Source organism: Tyto alba, unplaced genomic scaffold, assembly GCF_018691265.1.
Source record: "Tyto alba isolate M040663 unplaced genomic scaffold, T.alba_DEE_v4.0 Super-Scaffold_18, whole genome shotgun sequence".
Taxonomy (NCBI): Eukaryota; Metazoa; Chordata; class Aves; order Strigiformes; family Tytonidae; genus Tyto; species Tyto alba.
This window is the reverse complement of record NW_024881280.1, coordinates 23,218,463-23,243,712: the sequence shown is the minus strand read 5'-3', so window position 1 is coordinate 23,243,712 and position 25,250 is coordinate 23,218,463. Positions and strand designations below refer to the sequence as shown.

General features: G+C 55.7%; 2 protein-coding genes across 4 annotated transcripts in view; one reads left to right on the top strand and one right to left on the bottom strand.

Annotated features, from left to right (window-relative positions):
- Positions 1–18,313, top strand: part of LTBP2 (latent transforming growth factor beta binding protein 2) — a 73,720-nt gene extending 55,407 nt beyond the window's left edge. The window contains exons 14-35 of one of the 3 annotated variants that reach the window (XM_042791033.1): positions 685–724; positions 1,154–1,246; positions 2,316–2,441; positions 2,615–2,743; positions 3,132–3,251; positions 4,116–4,235; positions 4,441–4,563; positions 4,762–4,887; positions 7,342–7,464; positions 7,778–7,903; positions 8,000–8,122; positions 8,353–8,484; positions 9,672–9,797; positions 10,586–10,729; positions 11,004–11,195; positions 11,306–11,386; positions 12,015–12,143; positions 12,387–12,527; positions 12,770–12,937; positions 13,486–13,761; positions 13,991–14,140; positions 17,408–18,313. In XM_042791033.1, coding sequence (XP_042646967.1) covers positions 685–724; positions 1,154–1,246; positions 2,316–2,441; positions 2,615–2,743; positions 3,132–3,251; positions 4,116–4,235; positions 4,441–4,563; positions 4,762–4,887; positions 7,342–7,464; positions 7,778–7,903; positions 8,000–8,122; positions 8,353–8,484; positions 9,672–9,797; positions 10,586–10,729; positions 11,004–11,195; positions 11,306–11,386; positions 12,015–12,143; positions 12,387–12,527; positions 12,770–12,937; positions 13,486–13,761; positions 13,991–14,140; positions 17,408–17,574 — 2,955 coding nt within the window. In that variant the 3' untranslated portion in view covers positions 17,575–18,313. Of the gene's footprint in view, positions 1–684; positions 725–1,150; positions 1,247–2,315; positions 2,442–2,614; positions 2,744–3,131; positions 3,252–4,115; positions 4,236–4,440; positions 4,564–4,761; positions 4,888–7,341; positions 7,465–7,777; positions 7,904–7,999; positions 8,123–8,352; positions 8,485–9,671; positions 9,798–10,585; positions 10,730–11,003; positions 11,196–11,305; positions 11,387–12,014; positions 12,144–12,386; positions 12,528–12,769; positions 12,938–13,485; positions 13,762–13,990; positions 14,141–17,407 lie in introns of all 3 variants that reach the window. The other 2 variants (XM_042791032.1, XM_042791034.1) reach the window with 2 other exon arrangements.
- Positions 18,314–18,928: 615 nt separating this feature from the next.
- NPC2 (NPC intracellular cholesterol transporter 2) lies at positions 18,929–21,076 on the bottom strand. Its single transcript, XM_042791277.1, has 4 exons — positions 20,917–21,076; positions 20,732–20,839; positions 20,305–20,477; positions 18,929–19,720 (listed from the first exon to the last, which is right to left on the bottom strand). The coding sequence occupies exons 1-4, from the start codon at positions 20,999–21,001 to the stop codon at positions 19,634–19,636; spliced, it is 453 nt and encodes a 150-aa protein (XP_042647211.1). The 5' UTR covers positions 21,002–21,076; the 3' UTR covers positions 18,929–19,633.
- Between the last annotated feature and the right edge of the window lie 4,174 nt (positions 21,077–25,250).

The following is a 25,250-nucleotide window of genomic DNA, read 5'->3' as shown; positions in this document are numbered from 1 at the left end:
TTCTGTGCCCCCTTGCTCAGCCATCAGAATGTACTTGCAGCCCTTCTGAGAGAGGGGACAGCACTGCCATCATCACTACTTCACAGACATGAAGTGACTTGCCCAAGGACATGTAAGAAATCTCAAGACAGGGTAGATATTTGAACCAAAGCTTCCAAATTTGAAGCAGATCTAGTATGGGACTTACATTGCTCAGCCACCTGTTTTCTTCATCCATTGTGGAAAGATCCTCAGAGCAGAGACCCAGGTTGTGCTCCAACTTCTCCTTTGGCAGCCATGGATTTGCCAGGAGGCAATGCTAAGAAAGAGCACCTAACACCAAGGACCCTTCTAGTAGGTAGCACTCTTGAGGCAGGTTGAAGCAGTGGCTGTCCTCAGCCCTCCAGAGCCACTGGTGACAGTGGCAGTGTTTACCATGCCCAGGTACCCGGTAGAAGTGCCCTGGGTCCCACCTGCATGGCGTGCTGGCATGGCCTCTCTGTGGACAGCCCCCCGGAGCTGTGTTTTGCTCAGGACGATGTACTCAGGACAGAGAGGCCCTACCAGCTGCACCCAGCCATGTCAGCTTCTCCTCCCAGGATGGGAGCAAGAGGAGCCAGGTGGTGGGTGGGAAAATGTCTCAGGGATGCTTCATCCCAGCGACACACTCACGGATAGAGGTGGTCCTATGTTTCTGTCCCTCAGGGCACTGCTGATGCCACCGCAGAGCCCACCACACGCAGAGGTGAGTGCCTGGCTGGCAGGAGGGCAGGGTGGTCATGGAGAAGAGGGCAGGGTGGTCATGGAAAGAGGGCAGGGCAGTGAGGAGGGAGGAGAGCTGGGATGCTGGGAGCTGCCTCCTCTGCACAGCAGCCCCTGGTGCTGGGCAGGATAGGGTCCTGGCTGGGCTGGCTGTGGGGTGGTGTGGGGGACCCCCGCCACACTGGGGTGGTTGACGTGGGGCTTGGGGGGATGCAGGGAGGTGGTGGATCTCCAGCGAGGTGGAGGGGGCTGTGTTAAATAACAAGATGATGGAGTTGCTGCAGCCACTCTGCAGCCCAAGTGCTCTCATGGGGCTGTGGATGCAGGGACACCCAGCACAGGTAAACCTTGGGCAGGCACCTCTGCCTGAGGTCGAGGACTGGACCTCACCTCGCTCCTTTTTCCTCAGCAGAGGAAGAGGAGTCCTGGCGTGGTCCTCCCCAGCCTGGCCCCACCTCCACCTGGGATGCTGCTGCTCCAACACAGATTCCAGCGCATGGCTCGGGTATGTTCCCGCTGCTTTTGGGGATTTCCCTCCTCTCTCTGATTGGCACTGTGGGAAAATTATGCCCTAATCTCTGCCCAGGGGCTCTTGCCATTCCCCAGCCTGCTTATCTTCCCACATGCCCCCTTTGACTTCCCAAAGAAAAGTCCCTGCCCTACCACCCTGGAGTGTTGTCTCAGCCTGGTCCTGGCTGCTGTGGCCAGGGAGAGCTGGCCAGCCGTGGGGAGGCACGAGAGCGATCCTGTACGGGCAGCAAACTGTTTGGCTTTCTGGGTCCTTCCCTGCCTGCAGCTCACTTGCCCGGTGCAGCAGCGGCTGCTGGGCGAGGGGGGATCACGCGCCCGCTCCGGTGGCTTTGGCCCTGTTCCCCCCACGGCGCGAGCTGACTCATCGGGAAGGGGGAGCACAAGGGGAGGCATGTGGCTCCCAGGGCGGCTTGTTTACTGCGCCGGAAACAAGGACGCTGTTGTTCCAGGGTTGCTTAAGTGTCTGGGAGCGCAGCCCCTGCCCTCCGCCGGGGGCTGGAGCACCTTGGGGAGCAGGCCTGGCAGAGGCACCTTGCTGAGGAATGCGTCTTCCTCAATAGCCTTTTGTTCGGGGTTGGGCTGGCCCCCCGCAGCTGGCTCAGTGCCGAGGGGTGTGCAGCGTCCCCCTGCCCCCCCACTGCTGCCTGCGCCCTGCTTAGCAGGACAGCGGGGTGGGGGGTGAGCCCTGCTGTCACTCCAAAAGGAGCCCACTCACAACTGCCAGGCTCTGCTGCCAGCCTTCCTCCAAGGCGTGGGGCCGGCAGGCTTCCTCACCACCCTTTCGTTGGGCCGGGGTGCAGGTGAGCAGTTCAGGGGACCCCATCCCAGCTGGGCTCAGGCTAGAGTAGGTGGCAGGGTCTGCTGTGTTCTTCCGGCAGCCCTGCGGGTACAGGCTGCCTGGAGATGAAGAGCAGGCTCAGCATCGACCTCCAAGAAGGGACAAAGCAGCCTCCCCACAGGCACGGTGCTAGGGACACAAGGCAGACACTAGATTCTGTGAACCATTTCAGTGCTGCCCCCAACCCCATGCTCTCTCCTCCCAGGGGTCGGAAGCTGTGCCTCTTCACCCCTCTCCTGTGGAGCTGGTGCTTGCGTGCTCACCCCGGAGGGATACAGCTGCTTGTGCCACCCCGGCTACACGTTGGACCCCAGCCGCCTCCGCTGCATCGGTAGGCTGGCAGCTCCTCTGCCTTCCAGGCCTCGATGGACCATTCAGTCCTTCAGGCTCCTGGGGGAAGGTTTTCTGGCAGCTCTGCTGAGCCCCTGCCCACTTGCTGCACTGCGGGGATGGCAGAGGGCTGCGGGTGGTGACTGCCTGTCTTCCTTCCTTGCCTGGGCACAGATGAAGACGAGTGCCTGAAAGATCCTTGTGCTGGAAAAGGTCGCTGCATCAACAGTGTGGGCTCCTATTTCTGCCTCTGCTACTCTGGGTACACCCTGGCTGTCTCGGAGGGCAAACAGAGCTGTGCGGGTAAGTGGTGTCTGCCTGGCCCAGGGCTGTCACCTCCCCAGTCTCCCTCCCTCCCAAACTCTCATGCACACCTGCACACACACATGCACACCTGCACACCCTCCCTCCTTGCAGCCCTGCCCACAGACAGCCCGATCCATGGGGATCATCCCCTCCTGCTCGCTCAGGGATGGGACCTTGCCATGTCGATCTGGGCAGGAATCTGTGACATCAGCCCTGATCACTGCTTCATGGCAGGGGAGGTGCTAGGACAGATGGGGATGGAGGAGAGCCCCGGCACCGGTCCCTGGGGCAGAGCCTGCTGCAGGTGCAGCAGTTCCTCTCCTGTGGCCAGCCTTCCTCACGCTGGAGGGGGAACGCTTCAGGCTGTCTCCCTGTCTGTTGCCAGACCGAGATGAATGTGAGCAGCCCTCTACCTGCCGAGGACAGAGATGCATCAACACCCCTGGCTCCTACCGCTGCGAGTGCAAGGAAGGCTTTGCCATGGGCCCCAGAGGACAGTGTGAAGGTGAACCCTACTGCTCCCTGTCCCCCTGCCCCTCCAACCCACCCTGTGCGGGACTGAACACCTTCTTTCCTCACTGCTCCGTGTCTCCTCCTGAAAGGGAGGAAGGACTGCCCCATGTTTGTCTGCCCTACAAAGATCCTTTCCCACGTTCCCAGGGAGATCCCCCATGATCCACCCATGTCAGGTTCCCATTTTGGGAAGAGGTGCTTCTCCATTTTCATGCCACCTTGACTCTGTCACCAGACCCTTGTGCTGGCAAGTGGACTGTGGGGAGAGCAGGCTGCAGAGACTCAGGCCACCTGTCCCCACAGCATCCCACTCACGGCATGACCTGGGTCCTTCAGAGCATTCAACTTTGTGAACATTCAGTGTGCCTGACCAAAGATCCCCCTTTCTCAGTAGCTCATCTCCAACAGAGAGTGGGAGACTATTTTAGAAGGCAGTACGGGAAACAGAGCATGCACAGAATGCTGCTCCCCCTTCCACAGCCTCCAGAAAGAACTTGCCTTAAGGACTTCTGAGCTGGAGGCTGGATCCTAATCATAGTTATGAAAGTCCCTGATGAAACAGCCCTGCACAGGTGTTCTCTGATCCCTTTCTCTGCCCATGCACTTTCCTGGCCTTGGCAACATCCTGCAGCAGTGAGTTTTACTGCTGGATTATGTCAGCCCTCAGGTGCGGGTGTAGTATCCTGAGTGATAAGTGAGACCGTAAGAAGTGTTGTCCAAGCCCTGACAATCTCATGTCACCTCCTCTTGGGCATCACTGTCCCCCAGAGGGGGACTCTGACAATCCAGCAGGACATCCTGGAGAAGGCTATACTGTTTGCCTTTCAGAGCCTGAAAGGTGTGTGTTTCTTGGCAGATGTCAATGAGTGCGTGGATCCCAGCCCTTGCCGCAGCGGGAAGTGTGTCAATACGCGGGGATCCTACAAGTGTGTCAGCTGTGGGGATGGCTACCAGCCCAGGAACGGGAGATGTATTGGTGAGGAGCTCGTCTCTAAACAGCACCCTCGCCCCCCTCAGGCAGTGCTCCCTGCAAGCCTCAAAAGGAGCGTGGGCACAGGCAACACCCTTCTCCCACGGGCAGCCAGCCTGTGTGGCCAGGGCACGGCACCCTCGTGGCTTGGGTGCCAGGGATGGCCCTGAGCACCCCCCCATATCAAGTCGCCCTCTGTTGTGTCACGCAGATGTGGACGAGTGCCTTGTGGAGGGGACTTGTGCTCATGGACGGTGTGTCAACCTGGACGGCTCCTTCCGCTGTTCCTGCTACCGGGGCTACGAGGTGGCACCTGATGGGAAGAGCTGCCAAGGTACCAGGGAGCCGTGAGTCCAGACCCGCTGAAGTCTCACGCACCCAGTCCAGAGGTTTCCCCTGACTCTTCCTGAGCGCTTGGCTCTGCCTGAGTCCTGGCAACCTTGTTGGCCGGTTCTCTCAACACATCTGTCCCTGGTCATGGTTACTCTGCATCCTTCACACTCATCCCACTCTCCCTCGTGTGCTTATGCAGACATCGATGAGTGCACGGCCCAGGCTGCCTGTCCCTCCGGACTCTGCCTCAACACTGAGGGCTCCTACTCCTGCATGGCTTGTGACACCGGCTACACCATTTCCAGAGATGGCAGCACGTGTGAAGGTATCCCTTTCCCAAGGACAGAGGAGCGGGTGCTGGAAGCAGTGAGGGAAGAGGCATCACCATAGCTGTGTTATTGGTGGTCCCTGGGGTCTTCTTTAGTCTCAGGATCCTTCTTCATCTCTTTAGCTCTCTCATCAGCACAGAGAACAAAGGGCTGAAAGCAGATGTCACCTAGAGCAGCAGGAAGGTGGTCTTCCTCACACAGGAAAGGGATGGGGAAAAAAGACTCACTGATGAGACTCCTGGACTAATGATGACCTGGGGGGTGCTGACAAAGGCCAGAGGAGTACAGGAGGACTGGAAACATGGGCAGAGAGGGGTTGTGTGTGGTTCAGTTCAGAACTGTATGTCTGGAAGCATGTGCCCCCAATATAGGTCCCCAACAGAGGGAGAAACCTTGGGTCCACAGCCAGTGGAGAGACTGTGGGCACCCAGGTTTCATCATTTTTCCCCAGCCCCTAATGTAGTGTGGACATGTTTAAAAGAGAAGGCTTAGTTCAAGGGCTCTGCTGTGCCAGGTATGCATGGCAGAGAGTTAACACCAGCGTCAATCTGTGTTGGTTGCATTTCCGAGACATAAGAGTTCTCCATCCCAGCCTTACAGCCTGACTGCCCCAGTGCAGGCAGGGAAACTCCCTCCCTGGTGGCTGCCCCCAGGGGTTGTCCTGGGCTTGAGATGGCTTGATGCAAATTCCCTGTTAGGGACAAGGGACGGGGAAAGGGCAGAGCTGGCAAAGGTATTTGTTTAAAGATTGGCTATGTGCTGTGAATTTCTCTCTGGAGCACTGCAGAGCTCTGCAGCCTGCGCATAGCTGGCAAACAGAAGATCTTGCCTTTGATGTGACTCTCAGAAGACCCCACTGCATGGGGGCCTCTCATGGGGTAAAAGAGGGAGGCTTTCCTCTCTCTATTCTCCTCTGTTTTGGTGTCTGAAAAAGCCAGTGTGAAATGAGTTTATTTTCCATCTGAGTTTTTGGGTGCAACAGAAGAACCATGGTTTGATCCCTTCCACCTGCCCTGCCCCTTTCCCAGGACTCCACGTGAGCCCCTTCTCAGTCACCTTGCCACAGCCATGTCACAAGGGCACCTTATCAGGTTTCGATACTGTTTGGGTCACACTGACCTGATGGCAGGATGGCATGTTCTTTCCTGCCTTGGCTGGTGGCCTTGTCTGTGGATCTGGGTTTCATATCTGAAAAATGATAAGGGTTTTGTGATAGTTTTGTGATAAATAAACTAGGTTATGGTTCATCTCCGGAAGGATTCAAGAATATTGCTATTTGCAACCCTTTGAGACTGCATAGCTGGGAATGTCCTGAGGCAGTAGGGAGTGATGCTTGTTTATGCCTGTGGAGAGTTCAGTGCTCTGCGAATGGGAAGAGAGGGTCCCTGTCCTGCTCTCAGGAGCTGCCAGTCTCCTGTCAGGGGAGAAGAGTAGAGGAAGACCTTCTCCACTAGCCTGTCTTCTGCTGCCTGCACACCAGCCTGTCCTTCTGATTAGCAGTGTCCTCCAATGCTTCCCCCTACCTCACAGTCCTGCAGGCAACAGCAGCCTGCTGGCATCTCGCAGTCCTCTGTTAGAGGGAAGGTACCCCCTCCCTCCTCTGTGTGAGCAAAATCCTCAGAGCACCACCAGGCTCTGGCCAAGGCCAGGGGGAGTTGGGTGCGAGAGGGGTTGTGTGGAGCTCTGCAGCTAGGTAAGAGCTGATGTAGGCCCCCCGGCCAGCTTTGCCAGAAGGACATTGTAGGCAAGACTGGCAGGTAGGAAAACAGAGCCATGGAAGTTATGGCTCGTGCTGGGTTACTTTTCTGATGCTTGCTCTTGGCTGAAGAGAGGACTCAGCAGCAGCTGTGGCTCTGCAGTGGCCTCTTGGTGGTTGCGGTACCCAGTGCAGATCTCTGCTGTAGGTAGGCACCAGGGCTAGCAGTATCCCTATGTTCACAGGATCACAGAGTGGCTGAGGTTGGAAAGGACTTCTAGAGATCATCTGGTCCAACCTTCCTGCTCAAGCAGGGCCATCTAGAGCTGGTTGCCCAGGACCATGTCCAGACAGCTCCAAGGAGGGAGACTCCACAACCTCTTTGGGCAACCTGTGCCAGTGCTCAGTAATCCTCACAGTAAAAAAGTGTTTCCTGATGTTCAGATGGGACCTCCTGTGTTTGAATTTGTGCCCATTGATTCTGGTCCTATCGCTGGGCACCACTGATTTGGTGCTGGGATCCAGTTTATCCTAGTCCCTATGATGGAGGGGAGCGAAGGGTCTGGGCTCACTCCTCACAGTCCTGTAACAGAGAGTCTCTGCCCTCATGTCACTGTGATGGGATGGTCTGGGAGGGCAGCTCAAACCCACCTTTCAGGCCAACAGCTGAGTGATGGCTTCTCTGCGTGGGGATCTTCTCCAGTGGTGACAAGAGCTGAGGCCTCACACTGTTTTGTGCCCTTCTGCTTGGCAGATATGGATGAGTGTGAGGACCCTGCTGTTCAGTGCCTGAGGGGAGAGTGCAGGAACACCCCAGGCTCCTACGAGTGCCACTGCCAGGCTGGCTTTGAGCTCATCAATGGCACCATGTGCCAAGGTACGAACCCCATCCCTGCAGCCCTCTGGGCCCAGGACATACAGTCTCCCTGCAGATCCCTCTTCTTTCTTGGCAAGGAGGATGCCAGTGCCAAGGCAGGTGATGGCACCATGCATGGCACATCCATAGGGTTGTAGCCAAATGCAGGATCACCATGGACAAGGAAGATCTCTGTCTCCATAGTGAGAAAACCAGGGACCAGGAGCCCTGCAAGGGATGCCTGAAAGAGATTGGGGAGAGGGAATCTGTGTGTCTTTGGTGAAGGGTGTCCCTCAGGACTGGGTGCGTGGCCCTGACTCTGTTCCCTCTGCAGATGTGAACGAGTGCCTAAACAGTGAGATCTGCAGCCCCAATGGCGAGTGTCTCAACAGTCACGGATCCTACTTCTGCATTTGTGCTCCTGGCTTCTCAAATGCAGCTGGTGGAGCCAGCTGCCAAGGTGAGCTGGAGGATGGCAGGGACATACCTCAGGTCCTTCCCTCTGTTACTCCCCCACTGTGAGATCCAGGTTGATGATTTTGGCCTGTTTTTGCAGATGTGGATGAATGTGCAGACAAGTCCCGGTGCTCCCAAGGCCAGTGCCTGAACACAGAAGGCTCCTACAGGTGTCTGTGTGAAAATGGGTTCAAACACTCCCAGGAGACTGATGACTGCGTGGGTGAGAGCTCATCACTGGGGAGATCAGCCCTCTGGGATTTTGGTGGGATGGATGCAGCCAGTGCAAACAGGAGGGCAGTTCTGCTCCCAGCACTCAAAGTCATTGGTGACTTGTAAGGAGGACTAGCAATGGCTCAGGGCCCCTGGCCAACTGAACTTGACTCAGGTGCTGCAGTGAGTAAGCAGAGTCCCCATCTGACCATCCTCACCCCCTTGCCTTCTTCCCTGCAGACGTGGATGAGTGTAAAGAATATGGGGATGCCATCTGTGGCACATGGCGGTGCCAGAACAGCCTGGGCTCCTACCGGTGTATCATGGGCTGCCAGCCCGGCTTCCACTGGACCCCCTTGGGTGACTGCATTGGTGAGTACAGCCCCGGGTGTCCCTGCTCTTCCTCCTTCTGTCAGGGACAGGGTGGCTGTGGGACATCTCTGCCAGGGGTGCAGGGGAGAAGGAGGAGGAGGAAACGTATGGCTGGTGGAGAGGCAGATAATGCTGAGAGTTTGTTTTCTTGGCTGAGCTGCCTGCTTGTGTCTAGACTTCTCTCTTCCTGGCATCTGGAACAGACACCGCATTGTGCAGCTTTCCGCTCGGGGAGAGTCTTGGGCAGGTTACAGCCATTCCAGGCTTGGGGCTGGACTGCAGCTCCCTTGTAGGCTGTGCTTGCTGGGGCTGCTGCCTATGCCAGTCACCTGCCTGGCAGGGCTAGGTAAGGGGAAAGGCTGCTGGTACCACTGTGTGATAGGCTGGGGAGTCTGGGTTTGTAGTTCAGGCTCCAGCAAAGAGGAAAGAACAAAGGGGTTTCTACAGTTTTTGAGGCTCCCCCCAACTGAGGGAAGTCAGCAGCAAGGAGGAGCTGCTGCCAGCCACTGGGCTCTGGGCTGCGCCAGGACCCAGGCTTAGCATGTGGATCTGCTCCTGGCCTGCTCCTGGGAGCAGCGGGCTGTGGGCATGCAGTTGCTCTGGCTGCTCCCGGGAAATTTATCCAGTGCAGCAAAAGGAAGAGAGTGGGATGCAGCCAGCAGGGCCCAGTTGTGGCTGTCCAACACCAGCAGGCTGGGGCAAGGCAGAGATTACTCCCTAGCACTATATCAGTTGGAGAAGGACTAGGTCAAGAAGAATGGGGCAGGAGGGTATCATCCTAGATCTGTCTGCACTTTCCCCCCACACTTTGGTTGCATCCTCATATCTCCTGCCCCTGTGAGCCTGTAGGATCTGTGTCCCTTTATGCCTCTCCAGGGACCTGTGCTACTCTCAGTTGCCCTTGCCAGCCACCTCCCACACTTCTCATCCATTTCCCATTCCCACCCTGCTCCTGTCACTCTATCCACGTGGCCTCTTTGCAGCTCTGGATGTTGCAGGAAGCTTCTCTTCACACACACACACACACACACACACTCATAGCAGGGGAATGAGTGGGTCAGCCAGACCCAGTCCCTCACATCAAGGTAATGCCTGCCCCATCTGCAGGTCTTGGGGTCAGAAGGGCCTGGGCAGGGGGGTGTCAATTGGGAAAGGTGGGGTCTTGGGCAATTTCTGCTCTCCTGCAGACATAGATGAATGTGCCAACGAGACTCTGTGTGGGAGCCATGGCTTCTGCGAGAACTCAGACGGCTCCTTTCGCTGCCTCTGCGACCGTGGCTACGAGAGCTCGCCCTCCGGGCACTACTGCGTTGGTGAGTCTCCCGTGATCAGTGATCACTATCAGTCAGTGAGGGACAGTCATCAGCAGATGTCAGGCTGGTATCCCCGCTGTGTGGTGGCTCCTGGAGCATGGACAGGGACTGCATCTGCACATGGAGAATCCCAGACATGGACAGGGCAACTCATGGAGGCAAAATTCCTCCCCTTAGCACCTCAGATCCTTGGGACTGCAAAGGAGCAGGGCTTTATGAAAAAGTGAGTGGCTCCCAGTGAATACAAATCCCTTCTCTGTGCAGGTGGAAAGGAGGTGCTTGGGGACTGGAGGCACTGAAGGTGCTAGAGAGGTACTTTAATGGGTTCCTGGAAAGAACAGGCAGCGTGTAATATAAGGAAAAATGTTTTCACCATGAAGACGAGTGGCCAGTGGAACAGATGCCCAAAACGGCTGTGCAGTCGCTGTCCTTGGAGGTTTTAAAGACCCAACAAGGCAAAGCCCTGAGCAGCCCGGTGGGATCCCATAACTGACCCTACTTTGAGCAGGAGCTTGGACTAGGGACCTCCAGTGGTCCCTTCAAACCTGGATGATCCTGTTAGCCAGTGACTCACTGCAAGCTGGAGTTCAGGCTCCTTGAATCCACTGAGAGCAGGGCAGGAATTTCTTGCCAGACTTGTGCTGAGCCACGGTGTGAACAGAGCTCTCATCTCGTCCCTAGCAGCTTCCATCTCCCTGCTGAAAGGTGACCCCATGCTGCAGACCATGCACAGGCTGCCCATGCAGAGGCAGGGCTCCCACTGCCCACCGCTGCCCCTTGCTTTGCAGATGTGAATGAGTGTGAGCTGATGGTTGCTGTGTGCGGGACTGCGCTTTGCGAGAACGTGGAGGGATCCTTCCTGTGCCTCTGCCCCAGCGACCACGAGGAGTACGACACAGAGGCAGGGCAGTGCCAGCCCCGAGCAGCCATGGGTGAGTAGGCAGCTAGGACAGAAGCATGGGTGGCAGCTAGAGCAGGAGCGTGGTAGCTCTGGCTGGGGTGAGATAAAACTAAGGGGCTGCCAGGGCTGTACAAGCCCACGCAGGCATGGGCAAGCTTTTGTCTGGGGAGAGCTGAGGAGCCTGAAAGTGGGGACCTGGGAAGGCCACACTGCCAGTGATGGGTGTGCTCTGGGACCTCCCAGGTGTGGGATGCTGTGTTGGGGTGCCAGGGACCCCATCCCATCCCCGCCCTGCTGTCTTCTAGAGGGCCCGGAGACACACGCAGCCCACCTCTCTGATAGCGCAGACCGCAAGCAGTGCTACTACCATATCGGCGACGTTCGCCTGTGTGACAGCGTCCTGGCCAAGAACATCACCAAGGAAGAGTGCTGCTGTACTGTGGGGGCAGCCTGGGGCGACAACTGTGAGACGTACCCCTGCCCCATCCCGGGCACAGGTAGGACTGTGGCCTCACCACATGAGGCAAGGCCAATGTTCTGCCCATCAGCTGCACTAAGGAGCTGTTTTTTTCCTCCCATCTCCTCTTGGCATCTGCCTTTTGTCCAGTGGAGTACCAGGAGATCTGCCCTCTTGGGAAAGGCTATGTTCCCCAGGAAGATCTGCTCTCAGGAAAAGTCTCTTTCACAGGTACTATTGCTATTTTCTCTCATTTCTTCCAGGGGGAAGAGGGAGGGCGCTGTGCAAAGCCCTGCATGGAGATGCATCCACAGAAATATCTCCCCGGGGTTGTGGTGGGAGATGCTAACATCCTGCTGCTGCTTTCCTCCATCCAGAGAAATCCCAGATTGCCAGTATCGCCAAGCTGGAAGTGCCCCTTCCTCCAGTCCTGGCTCAATGCTGGCAGCGATTCCTTCTTGGTTCAAATCTCCCATGCCCATTTTGAACCAAGGATGGGTTCCAGTAAGACACAACCCTTCCAGTTACTCCTCAGATCTCCCAGTGGCTGTCTGGCTCAGTCTTTGGCACTTCACCTCCAGGGGGTTGTGTTCTTGACCTTCCAGAAACACACATGAATTTCCTATTTGTGAAAGTATCCTGTTCCCCGTCATTCCTCCTCCTGCTCTGCCTGTGGGTGCTTCCCCCTCTACTCCCAGGCATGGGGCTGGTGGGAGAGGCGGGGGACTCTCTCAGGGACCTGCTGGTGATCCAGGCCTAGGTGCTGTGCTGGCTTTCTTCAGGTACAGCACCCAGCCTGCCTTGTTTCCACGGCTCTGCTCCCTGAGACACTCTCTCCCTCCCTCCATCCCTCTCTCAGACATGGACGAGTGTGAGATATTTGGCTCCGAGTTTTGTCGCAACGGACAGTGCATGAACACAGTGCCAGGCTACAAGTGCTTCTGCCGTACAGGCTACTTCTATGACTCCAGCAGGCTTGAGTGTGTTGGTAAGATGGCCTCAAAGAGAAGCGGGCAGCCCACTGCGCAGAGGGACAGCCATGGTGCTGCACCCAGAGCTGTCCCTGCTGCCCACGCTACAGGGCCAGGTCTGGGTGGCAGGCTTCCTAAGACCCTCCTGGGAAATGAGAGGAGGTGGCAGAAGCCCCCAGGGTCCCTGTTTGGGCAGGAAAAGGGTTGTATTGCCCATGTCTGCCAGCCTGAAACGTTGCTCTGTCCTTGCGCGTGGGCAGACCAGGACGAGTGTCAGAACGAAGTGTACTGCATCAACGGCGAGTGTCTGAACACGGACGGCTCCTACCACTGCTTCTGCAGTCTCCCTCTCGTGCTGGATGCCACTGGCAACCGGTGTGTGAACCTCTCCAGCAGGGCAGGTGAGCCCGAGCCCCTGCCGCAGCACACCCTCGCCCCGCACATCCCACCCTGCGGCTGGGTCCCCCGGGAGGTACCGGGGAGTGGGGCCTTGGTGTCAGGCTGAGCTGTGCCAGCACCAGCACAGCCTGCAGCCAGGGCAGGGGGGCAGGAACTGGGGCATACGGTCATCTCTCTCAGGACAAGGTGAGGTGGCATTTTTCTGGATTATTTTCATGGCATCCTTTGCTTGCGTCACTCACAGATGCCTTGGAGGAGTATGAAATCCACCTGGACGTCTGCTGGCAGACTGTCGCTGACTACATCTGCCAAGACCTGCTGCACGGCGAGCAGACCACGTACACCGAGTGCTGCTGCCGGCTCGGAGAAGCCTGGGGCCAGAACTGCGCGCTCTGCCCGCACAGGTCCTCCGGTGAGCGGGGCGGCATGGGCAAGCACCCCCCGGCAGAGGTGGGGAGGGGCTGGGCTCCCCACAGGTCATGTCGTGCAGGGTTGGCCACGTACGGCTGCAGCAAGGGCTCCTCTTGTCTGCACTGCTGAAGCCAGCTCAAGGAGTGGGTAAAACCCCCTAATTCTCCAGGGCTGAGCTGTGCCAGTGGGTAGTCAGGCTGAGCTGTGCCTGAAACTGGTTTGCAATGACTCCAAGTTATTTGAGGGGAGAGTTGCTCTGTGCATCCCACTGCACCTGCTTGGCTTAGGAGAGGTGAGGTGGTGGCAGCCTGGGATGGGAACACACTGGGAACTGAGGTTCTTGCTGCTCAAGGACTTGCTGGCCCCAGACAAGAGCTGGTCTTCTCGAAGATGGGGTCCTGTCAGCAAACTACAGAGCTGCAGCTTTGAAGCCTACTGAAGGCAGACCTGGCTCTGCTGGCCCGGTGTGGATGTACCCTCTCCAGCCATAGCAGACCTACCTCTCTTTAGCCCAGCTGCTGATCCTTCCTTTTCTCTCACCACTTGCAGCTGATTTTGCTTTCCTGTGTAATGGGGCCAGTGAAGACAGTGAGAGAGGGGCTGAGCTCAGAGAAAGACCTAGGTATGAGTACACACCGGGCTTGGAAGAACCCCACTATGGCCTTCCAAGCCCCGATATTGGCCCCTACTACAACTACCTGGAGTCTGAGTACGGAAATCCTGATGCTGGTTTCCCTCGGAGGGAACCCAACAGCGAGTTCCATGGCAGCCCCTTCCACCACGGCCCAGGGCGGTCCTCACCCCGCTACCTGCCCAGCCAAACTGGTGAGTAGTGGGACACACAGAGAGGTGCCTTCCCACCCAGCCTGCGTCCGTGGGGACTGCCTGGCAGCTCCCACCCTGGCCAGGGCGCTCTAGGCTTGGGCCAGTCTCTGCTCCTGGCTGCTCTGAGTCGGTCCTGGCCCCACCAGCACTGTCTCGCCACGTTCCCAATGTCCCCTCCGCGGCTGGGCGGAGGGTGACCCTGCTCTGACACCGCCTTGCCACCCTCCAGGCCTCTACGAGGGCTTTGAGGGGCTGCAAGCTGAGGAGTGCGGGATCCTCAACGGCTGTGAGAACGGGCGCTGCGTGCGTGTCCGGGAGGGCTACACCTGCGACTGCTTTGACGGCTTCCAGCTGGACATGACCCGCATGGCCTGTGTGGGTGAGTGGTGGCCGGGGGGGCTGCCGGGCGCTGCAGCCGGGGCTCCGCGGGCAGCCTGGCCCCCGCATCCCTTGGCGGCTGCCGCTCTCTGGCGGTGCTGGCCGGGAGGGCTCCGCTCTCCCTGGTGCTTCCTTCCCACAGAGCTGGGAGGACCCTCCTGGAGGTTCAGCCGGCCGCTTTCTGCTGGCAGCTAGATCAGGGCACCTTTGGGCATCGCGGGGAGCAGCTGATCGCTCCCTTCTTCACATAACACCCTTGTACATCACCAGCCATTGTCTAGCCCTGATTAATTTCCTCTACATTCACCACTGCACTGGTGAAATTCCTCACTTTTCACCCTGCCCTATGAGACACAGTCTCTAAAACTTCTCTCTGCATTTCCTCTACGTCCCTATCTCACGTCTCCATCCTTTTCACAGTGCAGCTCCCCAAGCCAGATGAGACCTCAGGCACTGAACAGAGCAGATGAAGACCCTCTTTTTCCTTAGGCATGGCACTTACTTCAGCTCCCAGCACCCTTATTGCACGGCACAATCGTGCAGCTTCTTCGTATAGAACCCACGGTCTCTGCCTCCCCAAATGCTGCCAGGCAGAACAGCTGTCTGAGCTGTTACTCCCCCTTCTGCACTTGTGCACTCTGTTTGTCTTTCCTTGGTCACAGTGCTTTGCATTTGCCTTTGGTGAATTTTGTCTGGTTGATTTTGGACTGCTTCTGTGCTTGATCAGAATGAGTCTGAATGCTGCAAAATGCTTGCAGCCTGGCATCACACACATACGTTTTATAAGCATAGGGATTCTTCCTTTGTCTACTTTAATGACAATGTGTGGATGGAGTAGGGGTCTGGACAGACCCCTGCAAGCTATGCTTTAAGTGACTTTTATTGTAACAGCCAGGTATTGCTAATTATCTTTGGAGTGCAGCTTTGCAGACTATTGTGCAATTGTTGCAGTTTCATCTGGACCATATTTTCTCAGTCTGTTTGAGTATGTCATGTGAGAGTGTGTTGAAATCCTCCCCCTGGCCAAGGCACATTATATCCACTGCTTCTCCCTTATCTGACAGACCAGTTATCAGGTCAGCAAAGGGAACCAGATTGGCTTAATGTAATCAGGCCTTAACAGATCTGCACCAGCTATTTAATGACCCTGATGATATCCTTTGAAGGGTTATGACCTAATCACTCACGAACCTGGTCTACTTAAGGGAATGGGGGTGAGCAGTCTGTTATTCTGGATTCTCCCTTCTCTGTTTTTGAAGATAGTTACCGCAGTTACTCTTCTTTGGGTGTCTGAGACCTCCTTTATCCTCCATCTCAGAGAGAACTGCCAACTTTTCAGGGACTGCAGGAGCATTAAGCATGTGAAGCTGACTTGCAGCAAGCCTTTAGCAATATGGATATAACTGCTTTATCTAGCTAATTGTCAAACCTCTCCATCACAGCACGGTCTTTCCCTCCCTGTGCTCCAGCACCTTCGTTTAAACATTTCAAACGTGGTCTGCACCCTGTCTGGTCACCACGAGAATTTTTATGATGGCTGGAACAAAGCCCACCTTAGCTGCTCCAGCCAGCTTGGCTGGCTTTTGTTTCCTCCACTGATAAGGACCAGACTGACATTCACCATTGTTTCCTGCTAACATATTTATGGAGCCTTAGCTTGTTGCCTTTCGTGTCCTGGACTAACTAGCACTCATTTTACACCGGAGCCTGTCTTGGTTTTTCTAATGTTCAGTTCTCCTGCTTGGTGTTAGTCAGCCCTGCGTTTTTTACCTTGCTGACTTCAGGCTTTTAGACTACTGCTGCAGTGCTTCCCCCCTCACCTCCCTGTGGGGGGTATCTTGCCCTCACCCTGCAAGATGGGCTGCCTGCCCCCACCCCTGCCTGAGCAGGCAGGCTCCAGGGCTTGGTGCGCACTGCTAGTGCTACCCTACCACTTCTGGCATTTGGGTGCCTCTGGGTTCTCCCCTCAACTTAGTGGACCATGGCCAGACCAACCTGACTGCTTTTCCCCCTTTTACCTTGCTGGAGCCCCCAGCAAGGATGCCTCCACCCCTGCTTCCCAGGCTGTGGAGCACATCTCCCTTGGTGTGCTGCCTAACATCTCTTCCTTGGGCTTCTGAGCAAGCCCATCCCAACCATGACAATGTTTTGGTCCTGAGGTTTAGCCCAAGTCCACAGTGCCCTGTCAACCATTGCTTTGGCCTCGTATGAAGGCTGCCTTACTCCTCAAGCTCCCTTATCTCACATTTCTCCTCTTCTTCTTCCTCATGCGACTGCTGTGCTTCCTTCCACTGCACCTGAAGGTTTTGCCTCCAGCCTCCCTCCCTGGGGTTGCACTTCCCTTTCTTTGCCAGATGGCCGCCTCCACTTGTGCTAGGAATAACCCCAGGTCCCCAGGGCAGCTGAACTCTTCAGTCCTCCTGGGGTCCATCAGTCACTGCTGGGGCCTTCACTCTCCCTTCAGTGGCCAGCTGAACCCATCAGCTGCTCTCCACTCTTGCTCCCTGACGATCTGTGGGGGATGAGGCTAGATTTAGTGGTCAGAAGGCTTGGACCTGCCTTGGCAGGTAAGGATTTGGGCTCTAGAGGTCCTGTGGGTGCAAACAAGGTCTCTGGTGTGCACAGGGATGCTCTGCTCAGCTGGTGGCCCCATCACAAGTTGGGGTAGCTCAGGCAGGGTGACCAGGGAAGTGCTTATAGCAGAGCAGACCCGTCACAGCCGGGCAGCCGCTGTCGGGCTCGTGTGCATGCTCTATCCCAGCAGCGAGCCGTCCAAGTGAGCCCTTTGGCACAGTTTGCAGGTTAATAAAACAAGACTTGTTTGCGCAGCGTGAGGTCCCTCTGTGTTCTGGTCCTGGAGGTGATAATCAGCCTCCCAGGGCCACCATCATCTGCCTCCTCAGCCTTGTCAGATCCTGAAAGGGCATTTTCCAAGGCTGGAGGTGGCCTTTCTCCCAGATCTTACTCTAGCACAACTTATTAACAAGAAGCTGCTAAACTGGGGTGTCACCAGCTGCAGAGCATGGGGGTGGCCTTATCTGTTGTGCATTGCTGAGGAATGCCAAATGCTAGGGATGTCGCCCTTGGGGACAGAGGGTGCTCTGCAGATATGCTGAGGGGTGTGGGAGTCTGGTGGGGTCACGGTGGGCATCTTGGCAGGGCATGGGGCACCTGTGGGGGAGGGCTGGGAGGTGGCAGAAGGAGATGTTGGCTGCGGGCTGGGACTGCTCGCTGTGCCACCAGTTCACCCCTGTCCTCCTCCTTGCAGACATCAATGAGTGTGAGGAGGTGGAGAGCCCTGAGCCCCTGTGCCGGGGCGGCACCTGCGAGAACACGGAGGGCTCCTACCGCTGCCACTGCTTGCCAGGCTACGTGGCCCTGGCCCGGCCCCACCACTGCGTGCCCCAGACAGCCCAGAGCCCAGCGGCAGCGTAGCTCTAGGGGAGCGGGGGTGAAGGCGCTCCCCTCCGGCTCGTGGCTCAGGCACCCAGGACCTGGGAGCACAGAGAAAGGCCCCCCCCGGGGTTGTGGGTGCTTCGAGGCTCTTCGCTCCTTCCCCTCCGAAGCACACAACTTCCCCGCCACCTCTCTCTACAGGCCAGGGCTGAGCTCCCAGCCTCTGCCTCCCCCTCCGCCCTGCCAGCCCCTGCTCCTTCTGCAGCAGAGCCCACCCCAGCCCCCAGCACCTGTTGCATCACCCTGTGCCGTGGAACCTCACGGGATGCCTTCTCCTACCACGTAGCCCCAGCCTCCCCTCCCTCACCCTGCCAAGAAAGGGGGGGTTCATCTCCCTGCCACTGCTGCACTGACCTAGCAACAAGCCTCACCCACGCTGCGGGTGTTGGCCCCACTCCTTGTGAAGCATCCAGCCTCCAGGCCAGAGCTTTGAGGGGGGGGGGGGAGGTTTCAACCTCAGCTTTCTAAAGCTGCTGCCTAACCTCGGAGCGTGGGGGGAGGCCGGAGGGGCCCCAGGGCCAGCTCTCCCTGCAGCCAGCCCAGGTGCATCCCTTAGCCCCACACTGGCTGGGCAGGGGGGGCAGGGCCAAGTCCAGCTTCCTTTCTGTAAAGTTGTTGGTGATTTTTTTTTTTTTTTTTTAACCAAGTCTGCTGGAAACTTTTCTCATGTTGTTAAATAAAACATTTATTTTGGGCCCCTGGGGCTCAAGACACTGGGGCTGGTTAGAACTGTGCTTGTCTTGCTTCTGCCAAGGGGTACCAGACCCAGGTGCTCCCTATGGGTCCAGCCTGGCAGAGCTACCCCACTCTCCTAAGCCAATTCTTACTCCTCTCGCACTAGCACCCAGCCTTCCCCTGAGCAGACCATTGCCAGGCCAAATATTTGCTTATCTCCCAAGCGCAGTGCCAGCCCCAAGAGCCAACTCCAGCCCCCAGAGCAACTGTGGCTGCACACCCCCTGCCTAGTTCACGCATGGGTGGCTGTAGTTTAAGCATGAGAGCACGTAGGTTTTGGCAGTTGGTAAGAACCCTTGGGCAGGTCTGGGAGCTGCTTTTCCAGCCCCAGAACCCTGACTAGAAACACCTTTACTTGTCCTGCAGCAAGCAAGGCCATGTTCTGCACCACCACCTCAGGGAGCCTTTGCATAATTTCAGACCAGCACGGGACTGGCAAGGCAGGACACCAGCAGATGCCTGGCTGCTTGCAGGTCACCCCCACTCAGATCAGCATCCTGCCCTTCTGCTGAGAAATAAGACCAGTCCTACCCCAACTAAATGCCCAGCCACTCTACGCCTCCTTCTGCTCCTTTTCCTTCACATGAGACAACACAAGCAGCTTTTGTCTAGCCTTTATTAAAAGAAAAGTTATAAAAAGAGGTTCAGGAGATCCCAGCAGCTCTGAGTTAGTAGTAGCAAACCATTGGTTAGAGAAAGAATCATCCCTGCAGAAACATCAAACGCCATTTGGCTTTGCATCCACAAAAAAAGAAGTTTTCCCAGCTGCAGTCTTGCCAGCTTGAGCAGGAGCCCAGGACAGAGCAGGCTGTCAGCTCTGGGAAACCCTCCTCTTGTTGCTTCTCCTTCAGCTGCCTGGATAGCAAACGCAGGTGCCAGGGGTGTCCCGGTCGCAATGCAGCAGGAGAAGCGCAGGAGGGCGTATGCAGCTGGCATTCTAGAAGAGGCACTGAAGGATTACCAGGTAGCAGCTCAGACACTAGCCAGGTTCATCGCAGAGGAAGTCCTTTGTGAGGACAGACAGCTCCATTTCAAATAACTAAATCGCCTCCGCAGAGCAGCTGGAGGATGATGCCCAGTCAGTCCTGCTCCCGCTTGAGCTGCTGTGAGAACATCCCAGGGGGCTCTTAAACAGGCTAAGAGCCCTCTGCCCACAGCTGACCTTGCAGGAACACAGCACTAGCTGCTCAGAGGCTGCTGAGCTCTGAAGGAAGCAGTAAGAAATGCTTTATTATATAAAAGAATTTGGCCAGTGTTCACTTGTTTTTCCCCGCTCCCTAAGCCCCACTAATGGCAGGGATCCTCAGCTGGTGATTTGCACTGGTATCTTCCAGCAGAACAACATCTGGTCCTGGTCATCCACCAGCTCCCACTTCACAATCAATTTAATCTGAAAGAGAGAAGAGCAGAGGGAAGTGAGAATGTTCAGGAAACCATAAGGCAAGGACATAGGGAAGGGAGTTATCACTGGTGTGGAACAAGGAGGTCCTGGGAGCCCTGAGCAAAGAGGACAGAGCTGGGATGTTGCCCCCCACTGCAGTGGAGTATCTCACATGGGTGGAGGGTTCTGTTGCATGACACAGGAGACCTCCACACACTGCACTCGAATCCCCACTCTCTGAGTGAGGAGGGAGCGGAAACACCCTGCAGCCAGGACTGAGCACCCCCAGTTCAGGAGTATCTGGCTGAATGCAGCAGGCTCTGCAGGGAGGCACAAAACAGGAGGACACTTGGGCAGCTGAAGCCACGTCTCAGCAGCTGGAGCCAGGACACTTCCTCTGCTTGGCCTGTCCCAAAGTAGGAACTTGAGTCAGAGTCATACACACAGCAGAAGTGCTACCAGATAGCACAAGGAGTCTTTTAACCTTTCCTCCACCACCACAGGACAAGCTGTCATTCCTTGGAGGCGGGTGGTGGGACTGTCCCAGGAAGGACAGTAGCTCTGAGGATCAGACCAGCTGCCTGCTTACTTACACTGGGGTACTCGTTCTTCACTGGGAGTTTATTCAGGTAGCTGTAGGAACGGCCCTTCTGAATGGGGCACTGGATCCCAGACTTGCATCCATCAGGCTCAGGAATGGGAAAGGGTATGTCCACATGCAGCATCTCGCCATACACCCTCGCTTTGCTGCCCTGGCTCTCAATCTCTGCAGAACACAGAAAAGCATGAGCACGACACCGGAGCAGGGAACACGTTTCTACCTTACACTGTCCTTTCCACATGCCCTGGAGGCTACAAGAACAAAACTAAGGGCTGCTATTCCTCCCCGGCCACTTCTTCCCACCCAGACCCCCCTCCAGCCACCCTTCACCTCTCCTCTCCAAGCAGCGGGACACAGAGGTGATCGCCCCCCCCCCCCCCCCCCGGCATCCCAGCTAGGGAAGCGAAAGCGGTGCTTACTGCTGGCGAAGGTGACGTTGATGCTGTAGGATGTGCCCTTATGGAGCAGGCAGGGCTGCGTGGGGCAGGGGCTCACGTTCACCTCCTGGATGCTGCCGTCTTTGGAACCTGCACGGAAGAGCCGGGGTTACCGGGCCTTTCTCCGCCTGCTGACCCCCCTCCCCACCCCCCCCGGCGCCACTCACCGCAGTCGACGAAGCGGAGGGGCTCGGCCAGGGCGGTGGCGGCGGCGCCCAGCGCCAGGAGCAGGGCGAGCGGGGACGGCACCATGGCGGCGGCGGCGGGACCGGGACCGGGACCGGGACCGGCGGCTCCTCCGCGGCGTCACATGAGCGCGGCGGCCCCGCCTGAGGGGCCGGGCCGGGGCGGGGGCTCGGCCGGGGGCTGCCCCTTCCCCCGCCCCGGGGGCGGCAGCCTGGGGACGGGCTGGTAGGACAGCGCTTGGGCGGGCAGACAGACAGACAGACAGACAGACGTTCTCTCCAATAGCGCTAATCCCCGCCCGCTCCTGGGCTACACCGGCGCATCCAGAGCCCCGGGGCAGCAGCGGGAGGAGGCGCTCACACGCAGCCAGTGCGATGGGCTGGGAAGCTCTCCCTGCTCTGCTGAAAGGGGAAAAAAAATAAAAACCAAGAAGCTAAGGTAGAAGACCAGCCTGTGGCCTTATTTGTTATTTATTTCACACCCCGTGTTCTGCATGTCAAAACTCGACTGCCAGGAGTTACATCGGCTAAGCAGTCGGCGTGGTTGCTGCCTTTCACTGAGCGCGCACAAGTTAGCCCCGCTTCGCAAACTTGTGAAACGCCAGAGGCTCCCAGCTTTGTGCTTGTGGCTGCCAAGACAAACCAGAGGATGATTAAAACGCTTTCAGAAAGCGTTTGGCCCATGCGGAAGTTCACAGCTGTTCACCAGTTTCACGCGGTAGCAAGTGTTACCCGTACCGGGGCCGTGCCGGGAACACAGCGCAGAGGAAGGCACCGTGGCCCTGGCTCGGCAGGGCTGAGGCAGCGTCCCCGCTTCAGAGCTCTGCGCCAGCGAGGTGGCTGCCCACTCAGCCCCCACGGCCCTGCCGAGTGACCCAGCGGTGAAACCCCCACGCTCTGCTCAGGCTCTCCACAAAGGGTAGCACACCAGCAACCCCCCCTGTTGCCTTTTTTTTTTTTTTTTTTTTTTTTTTTTAAAGATTCCAAAGAGCCATTTGGCTTGCTGAGGCCTCAGGCAAGCAGACCAGTGTGCTTAAAGCAGCCCTATTTAAACAAAAACAACACCAAAAGACCCTGTTGAGACTAAACCATATATTTAAGGCTCCCTAGCACACTTCATAACCGACCCAGATAAAGACTTCTTGTTGTGCATGGGAATTCATGCCCTTAAAAACGCTTTCCTTCTCCCCATCCCTTGAGTCCTACAGTTGATAAACAAAGCTGCCTATCTGACTGCCAGGAACAGAAGCGCAGTCAGGTCAGAGCAACACCATAAACTACCATCACACATTCACAACATAAGCAGTGTCATGCTTGGGAGCAAATTCCACAATGCATTAAATCAGGATGCCTCCCTGTGAAACAGCTCACCAGATGTTTTTGCTTCACTGATTCTTTTACACAGGGGCAGTGACTACATACATCCAAGTCTACACATAGTTCAAAGGCTTTGAAGTAAAAGTCATTGAATCTAGGATCAGAATTAACACATGTATATTCCCCCTCAGAACTGGATTAATAAAAAGCCTAATAACTTTAAGTCTGCAAAACTACAGCTGAGGCCTTTACACAAGAAACAAGCAGAAACCTTCTGCACAAGGTTCTTAGCTAGTATCACACGTTATCATCATGCCAGTTTTGCAATAAGAGCACATAAACTTTAGATTCTCCAGAGCAGCATAAGCATGACAGGCCAAACAGACCTTGCTTTTAGGCACATGCCCCTTGTGACATTGGATGAAAGATGTGGGCTTCCAGATCACCTTGGAGCCCAACATTTCACCAAAGTACTTCAGAAAGATTCCATTCAATTCTAGGCTGGTCTCACTATTTTGCAGACAGGGCTCCTCACAGATTATCAACATCACAGGGAACTTGTGCTGAGGTGCAGAAACACCAAGAGAAAAGGCTAAGAAAGCTAACAGTTAAATTCTTTCCAGCAAGATTGATACTTGAGTTCTTAATTTCTGTAATCCAACCAACTCTATTACATGAGGAAAAAGTCTAAGGTTTCACTTTATGAGCTAGCTACACCTGATGAATCCAAATCCCTCTAACAGCATTGTACTTGCAGCTCAGTAAACACATGCACCTGCAGGCACTGCAGCAGCAGTGAATACAGAAGTCAGGTTCTCAAGAAAATCCACATACAGAGACTAATCAATTTTACTGTTCTTTCAGCCAGAACCTGCTCTTTTTGCTACAGATCAGAATTCACATTGAAATACATCATAAGCCACTCTCACATTCAACACTGCACCAGAGGTTTTATTATCACCAGTTTTTGAAGTACTGAAACAAGCTCAGTTTTCCACCAAAACAGATAAAAGATGATTTAAGCATACACATTGCAGAGGAGAATAGAGCAAAATGTCTAGATAGTTTAACTCATGGATGACTCTCTACAACACAGTGCTTAAATACAGGGGCTCCCCAAACCCAGAGACCAGACTAAGGCAAAACTAAAACACAATTGATCCTAAAACCAGATTACATCAAGATATCAGAAACAAGATGACCATCAAAATCACAGCCCAGGAAGGAAGGAAGAAGACCGAGACCATAATTCTGAGCTAAAGAAAAATACCAGCATACCACACAGCTGGTAGAAGGAAAAAGCAGCTGGTACAAAGAAGTAGCCAGTCTCCTTACTTACACCCACCTCTCCTAGCTGCTCAAAAAAATTTGCCCCCAGCACCTGAGTCACTCCTCAGTGTAGTAGATTATTAATTAGGTTAAATTAACTCTGAGTGAAGCCAGCTGGCCTCTTTTTAATTCTTTCAGACTGCAGTAACCATCTGAGCGACATCCCAAATTGCCTTGAAGGTACTTGTCACACTTCTGACACTTAACACTGGTGAAAATGAAGGCAATTAGAAAGTAAGAGTATTTTTTGGGGCTTTATCCGTTCTCCAAAAGGTGTTAACAGTGAATGTAGTCACAACATGGGGAAATGCAGTGGGATTGGTCTAATACACCCTGCAGGAGAGAGAAGAAAGCCAATGTGGTATGGAAAGTAGGCATGATCTCCTGCCTTTTCTCCCAGTTCTTGATTCACTCCTCTAAAGGTATCTACTTTTGGGATGCCATATTGATAATAACTGGAGAAACACCCCAATATGTTTTTTTTGTTGTTGGTTTTTTTTTTTTTTTTTTTTTAAATCATTAAGTGTTCCAATATGCCTGGTGATGATTCATCGACCATTGCAGATACCTGCATTAATATCATCCCCCCTGGGACCCTCTCTGTGATACTTTCCTGGCTTTATCCTAACATCGTTAGAGTTAACCCAAGAGCAAGCAAAGGTAAATAGCTCAGACCAGTCTCTATTTACATGCTCATGGTGGGACAAATAAGCAAAAGCACGTGGTTGCAAAAGCATTGCCTTGCTTGGAGTGCAGCAGCGAGAACTGTCACAGGGTCCCGAGGTGCCTTGATGTTAAATCACCCCCTCCTGCTGGGATGACTGGTTTTCCTCTGCCATCCCACTGTGTGACTCTCCACAGGCCGGTCCAGGGGTGAGGAACCGGATTTCTCCTCCAGAAGCACATGAGGAAAAAAGAGATAAAGATTCTTTTCACTCTGGGCGCAGCTGTGAGCGACCGGCCAGACCGCTGTCACATGCCAGAGGATGGGGAGGCGGTGAAACCACCGAGGGAAAGGTACCTCGGGCAGATACGGGGGAGGCCGCCGGGCCTGCCCGGTGCCGGTGCCGGTGCCGTGGGGCCCTGCGCCGGCAGGAGGGAAGCAAGGAGCAGAGGGGAGAGATGGCCGGGGGGTGCAGGAGGCCGAGCACCATCTGCAGCACCAGGGCCATAGACGCCTGCCTGAAGGAAAACCGGCCCCTGCAGGGATTTCTGAGCAGAGCCCTCACCTGATAAAGGTGAGCAAGCCAGAAAAGCCAGGATCAGGGAAAATCCCTAAAACCCCTTCAGCCCAGCGCCGCGCTTGCTCCTCTACTCCCCTAACTCCCCCTGAGACAGCACCCTGATCCCTCGCCGGGCCTCGGGGTTCTGTTTGGGATAAACCACCCTCACAGCTAATTCCAGGGTAAACAGACTCCGCTGGGGAGCCCTACGTTATTGGCTTTACTACTCTTTATTGTTTTATGGCTGTTTATTTCCCTCTGTCAGCACCACCACTTGTGATATTTCCCTCTGTCAGCACCACCACTTGTGAAAGCAAACACCCCCAAGGATGAACGGCAGCTTCGGGCCGTTTGTGCAAAGCTCCAGAGGCGTCGGCAGCTTTACAGAGCCAGCAGCCGAGCTCTGCTCGCGGAGGGACGCGGCCTCCGGGGACACACCGGGCCGGA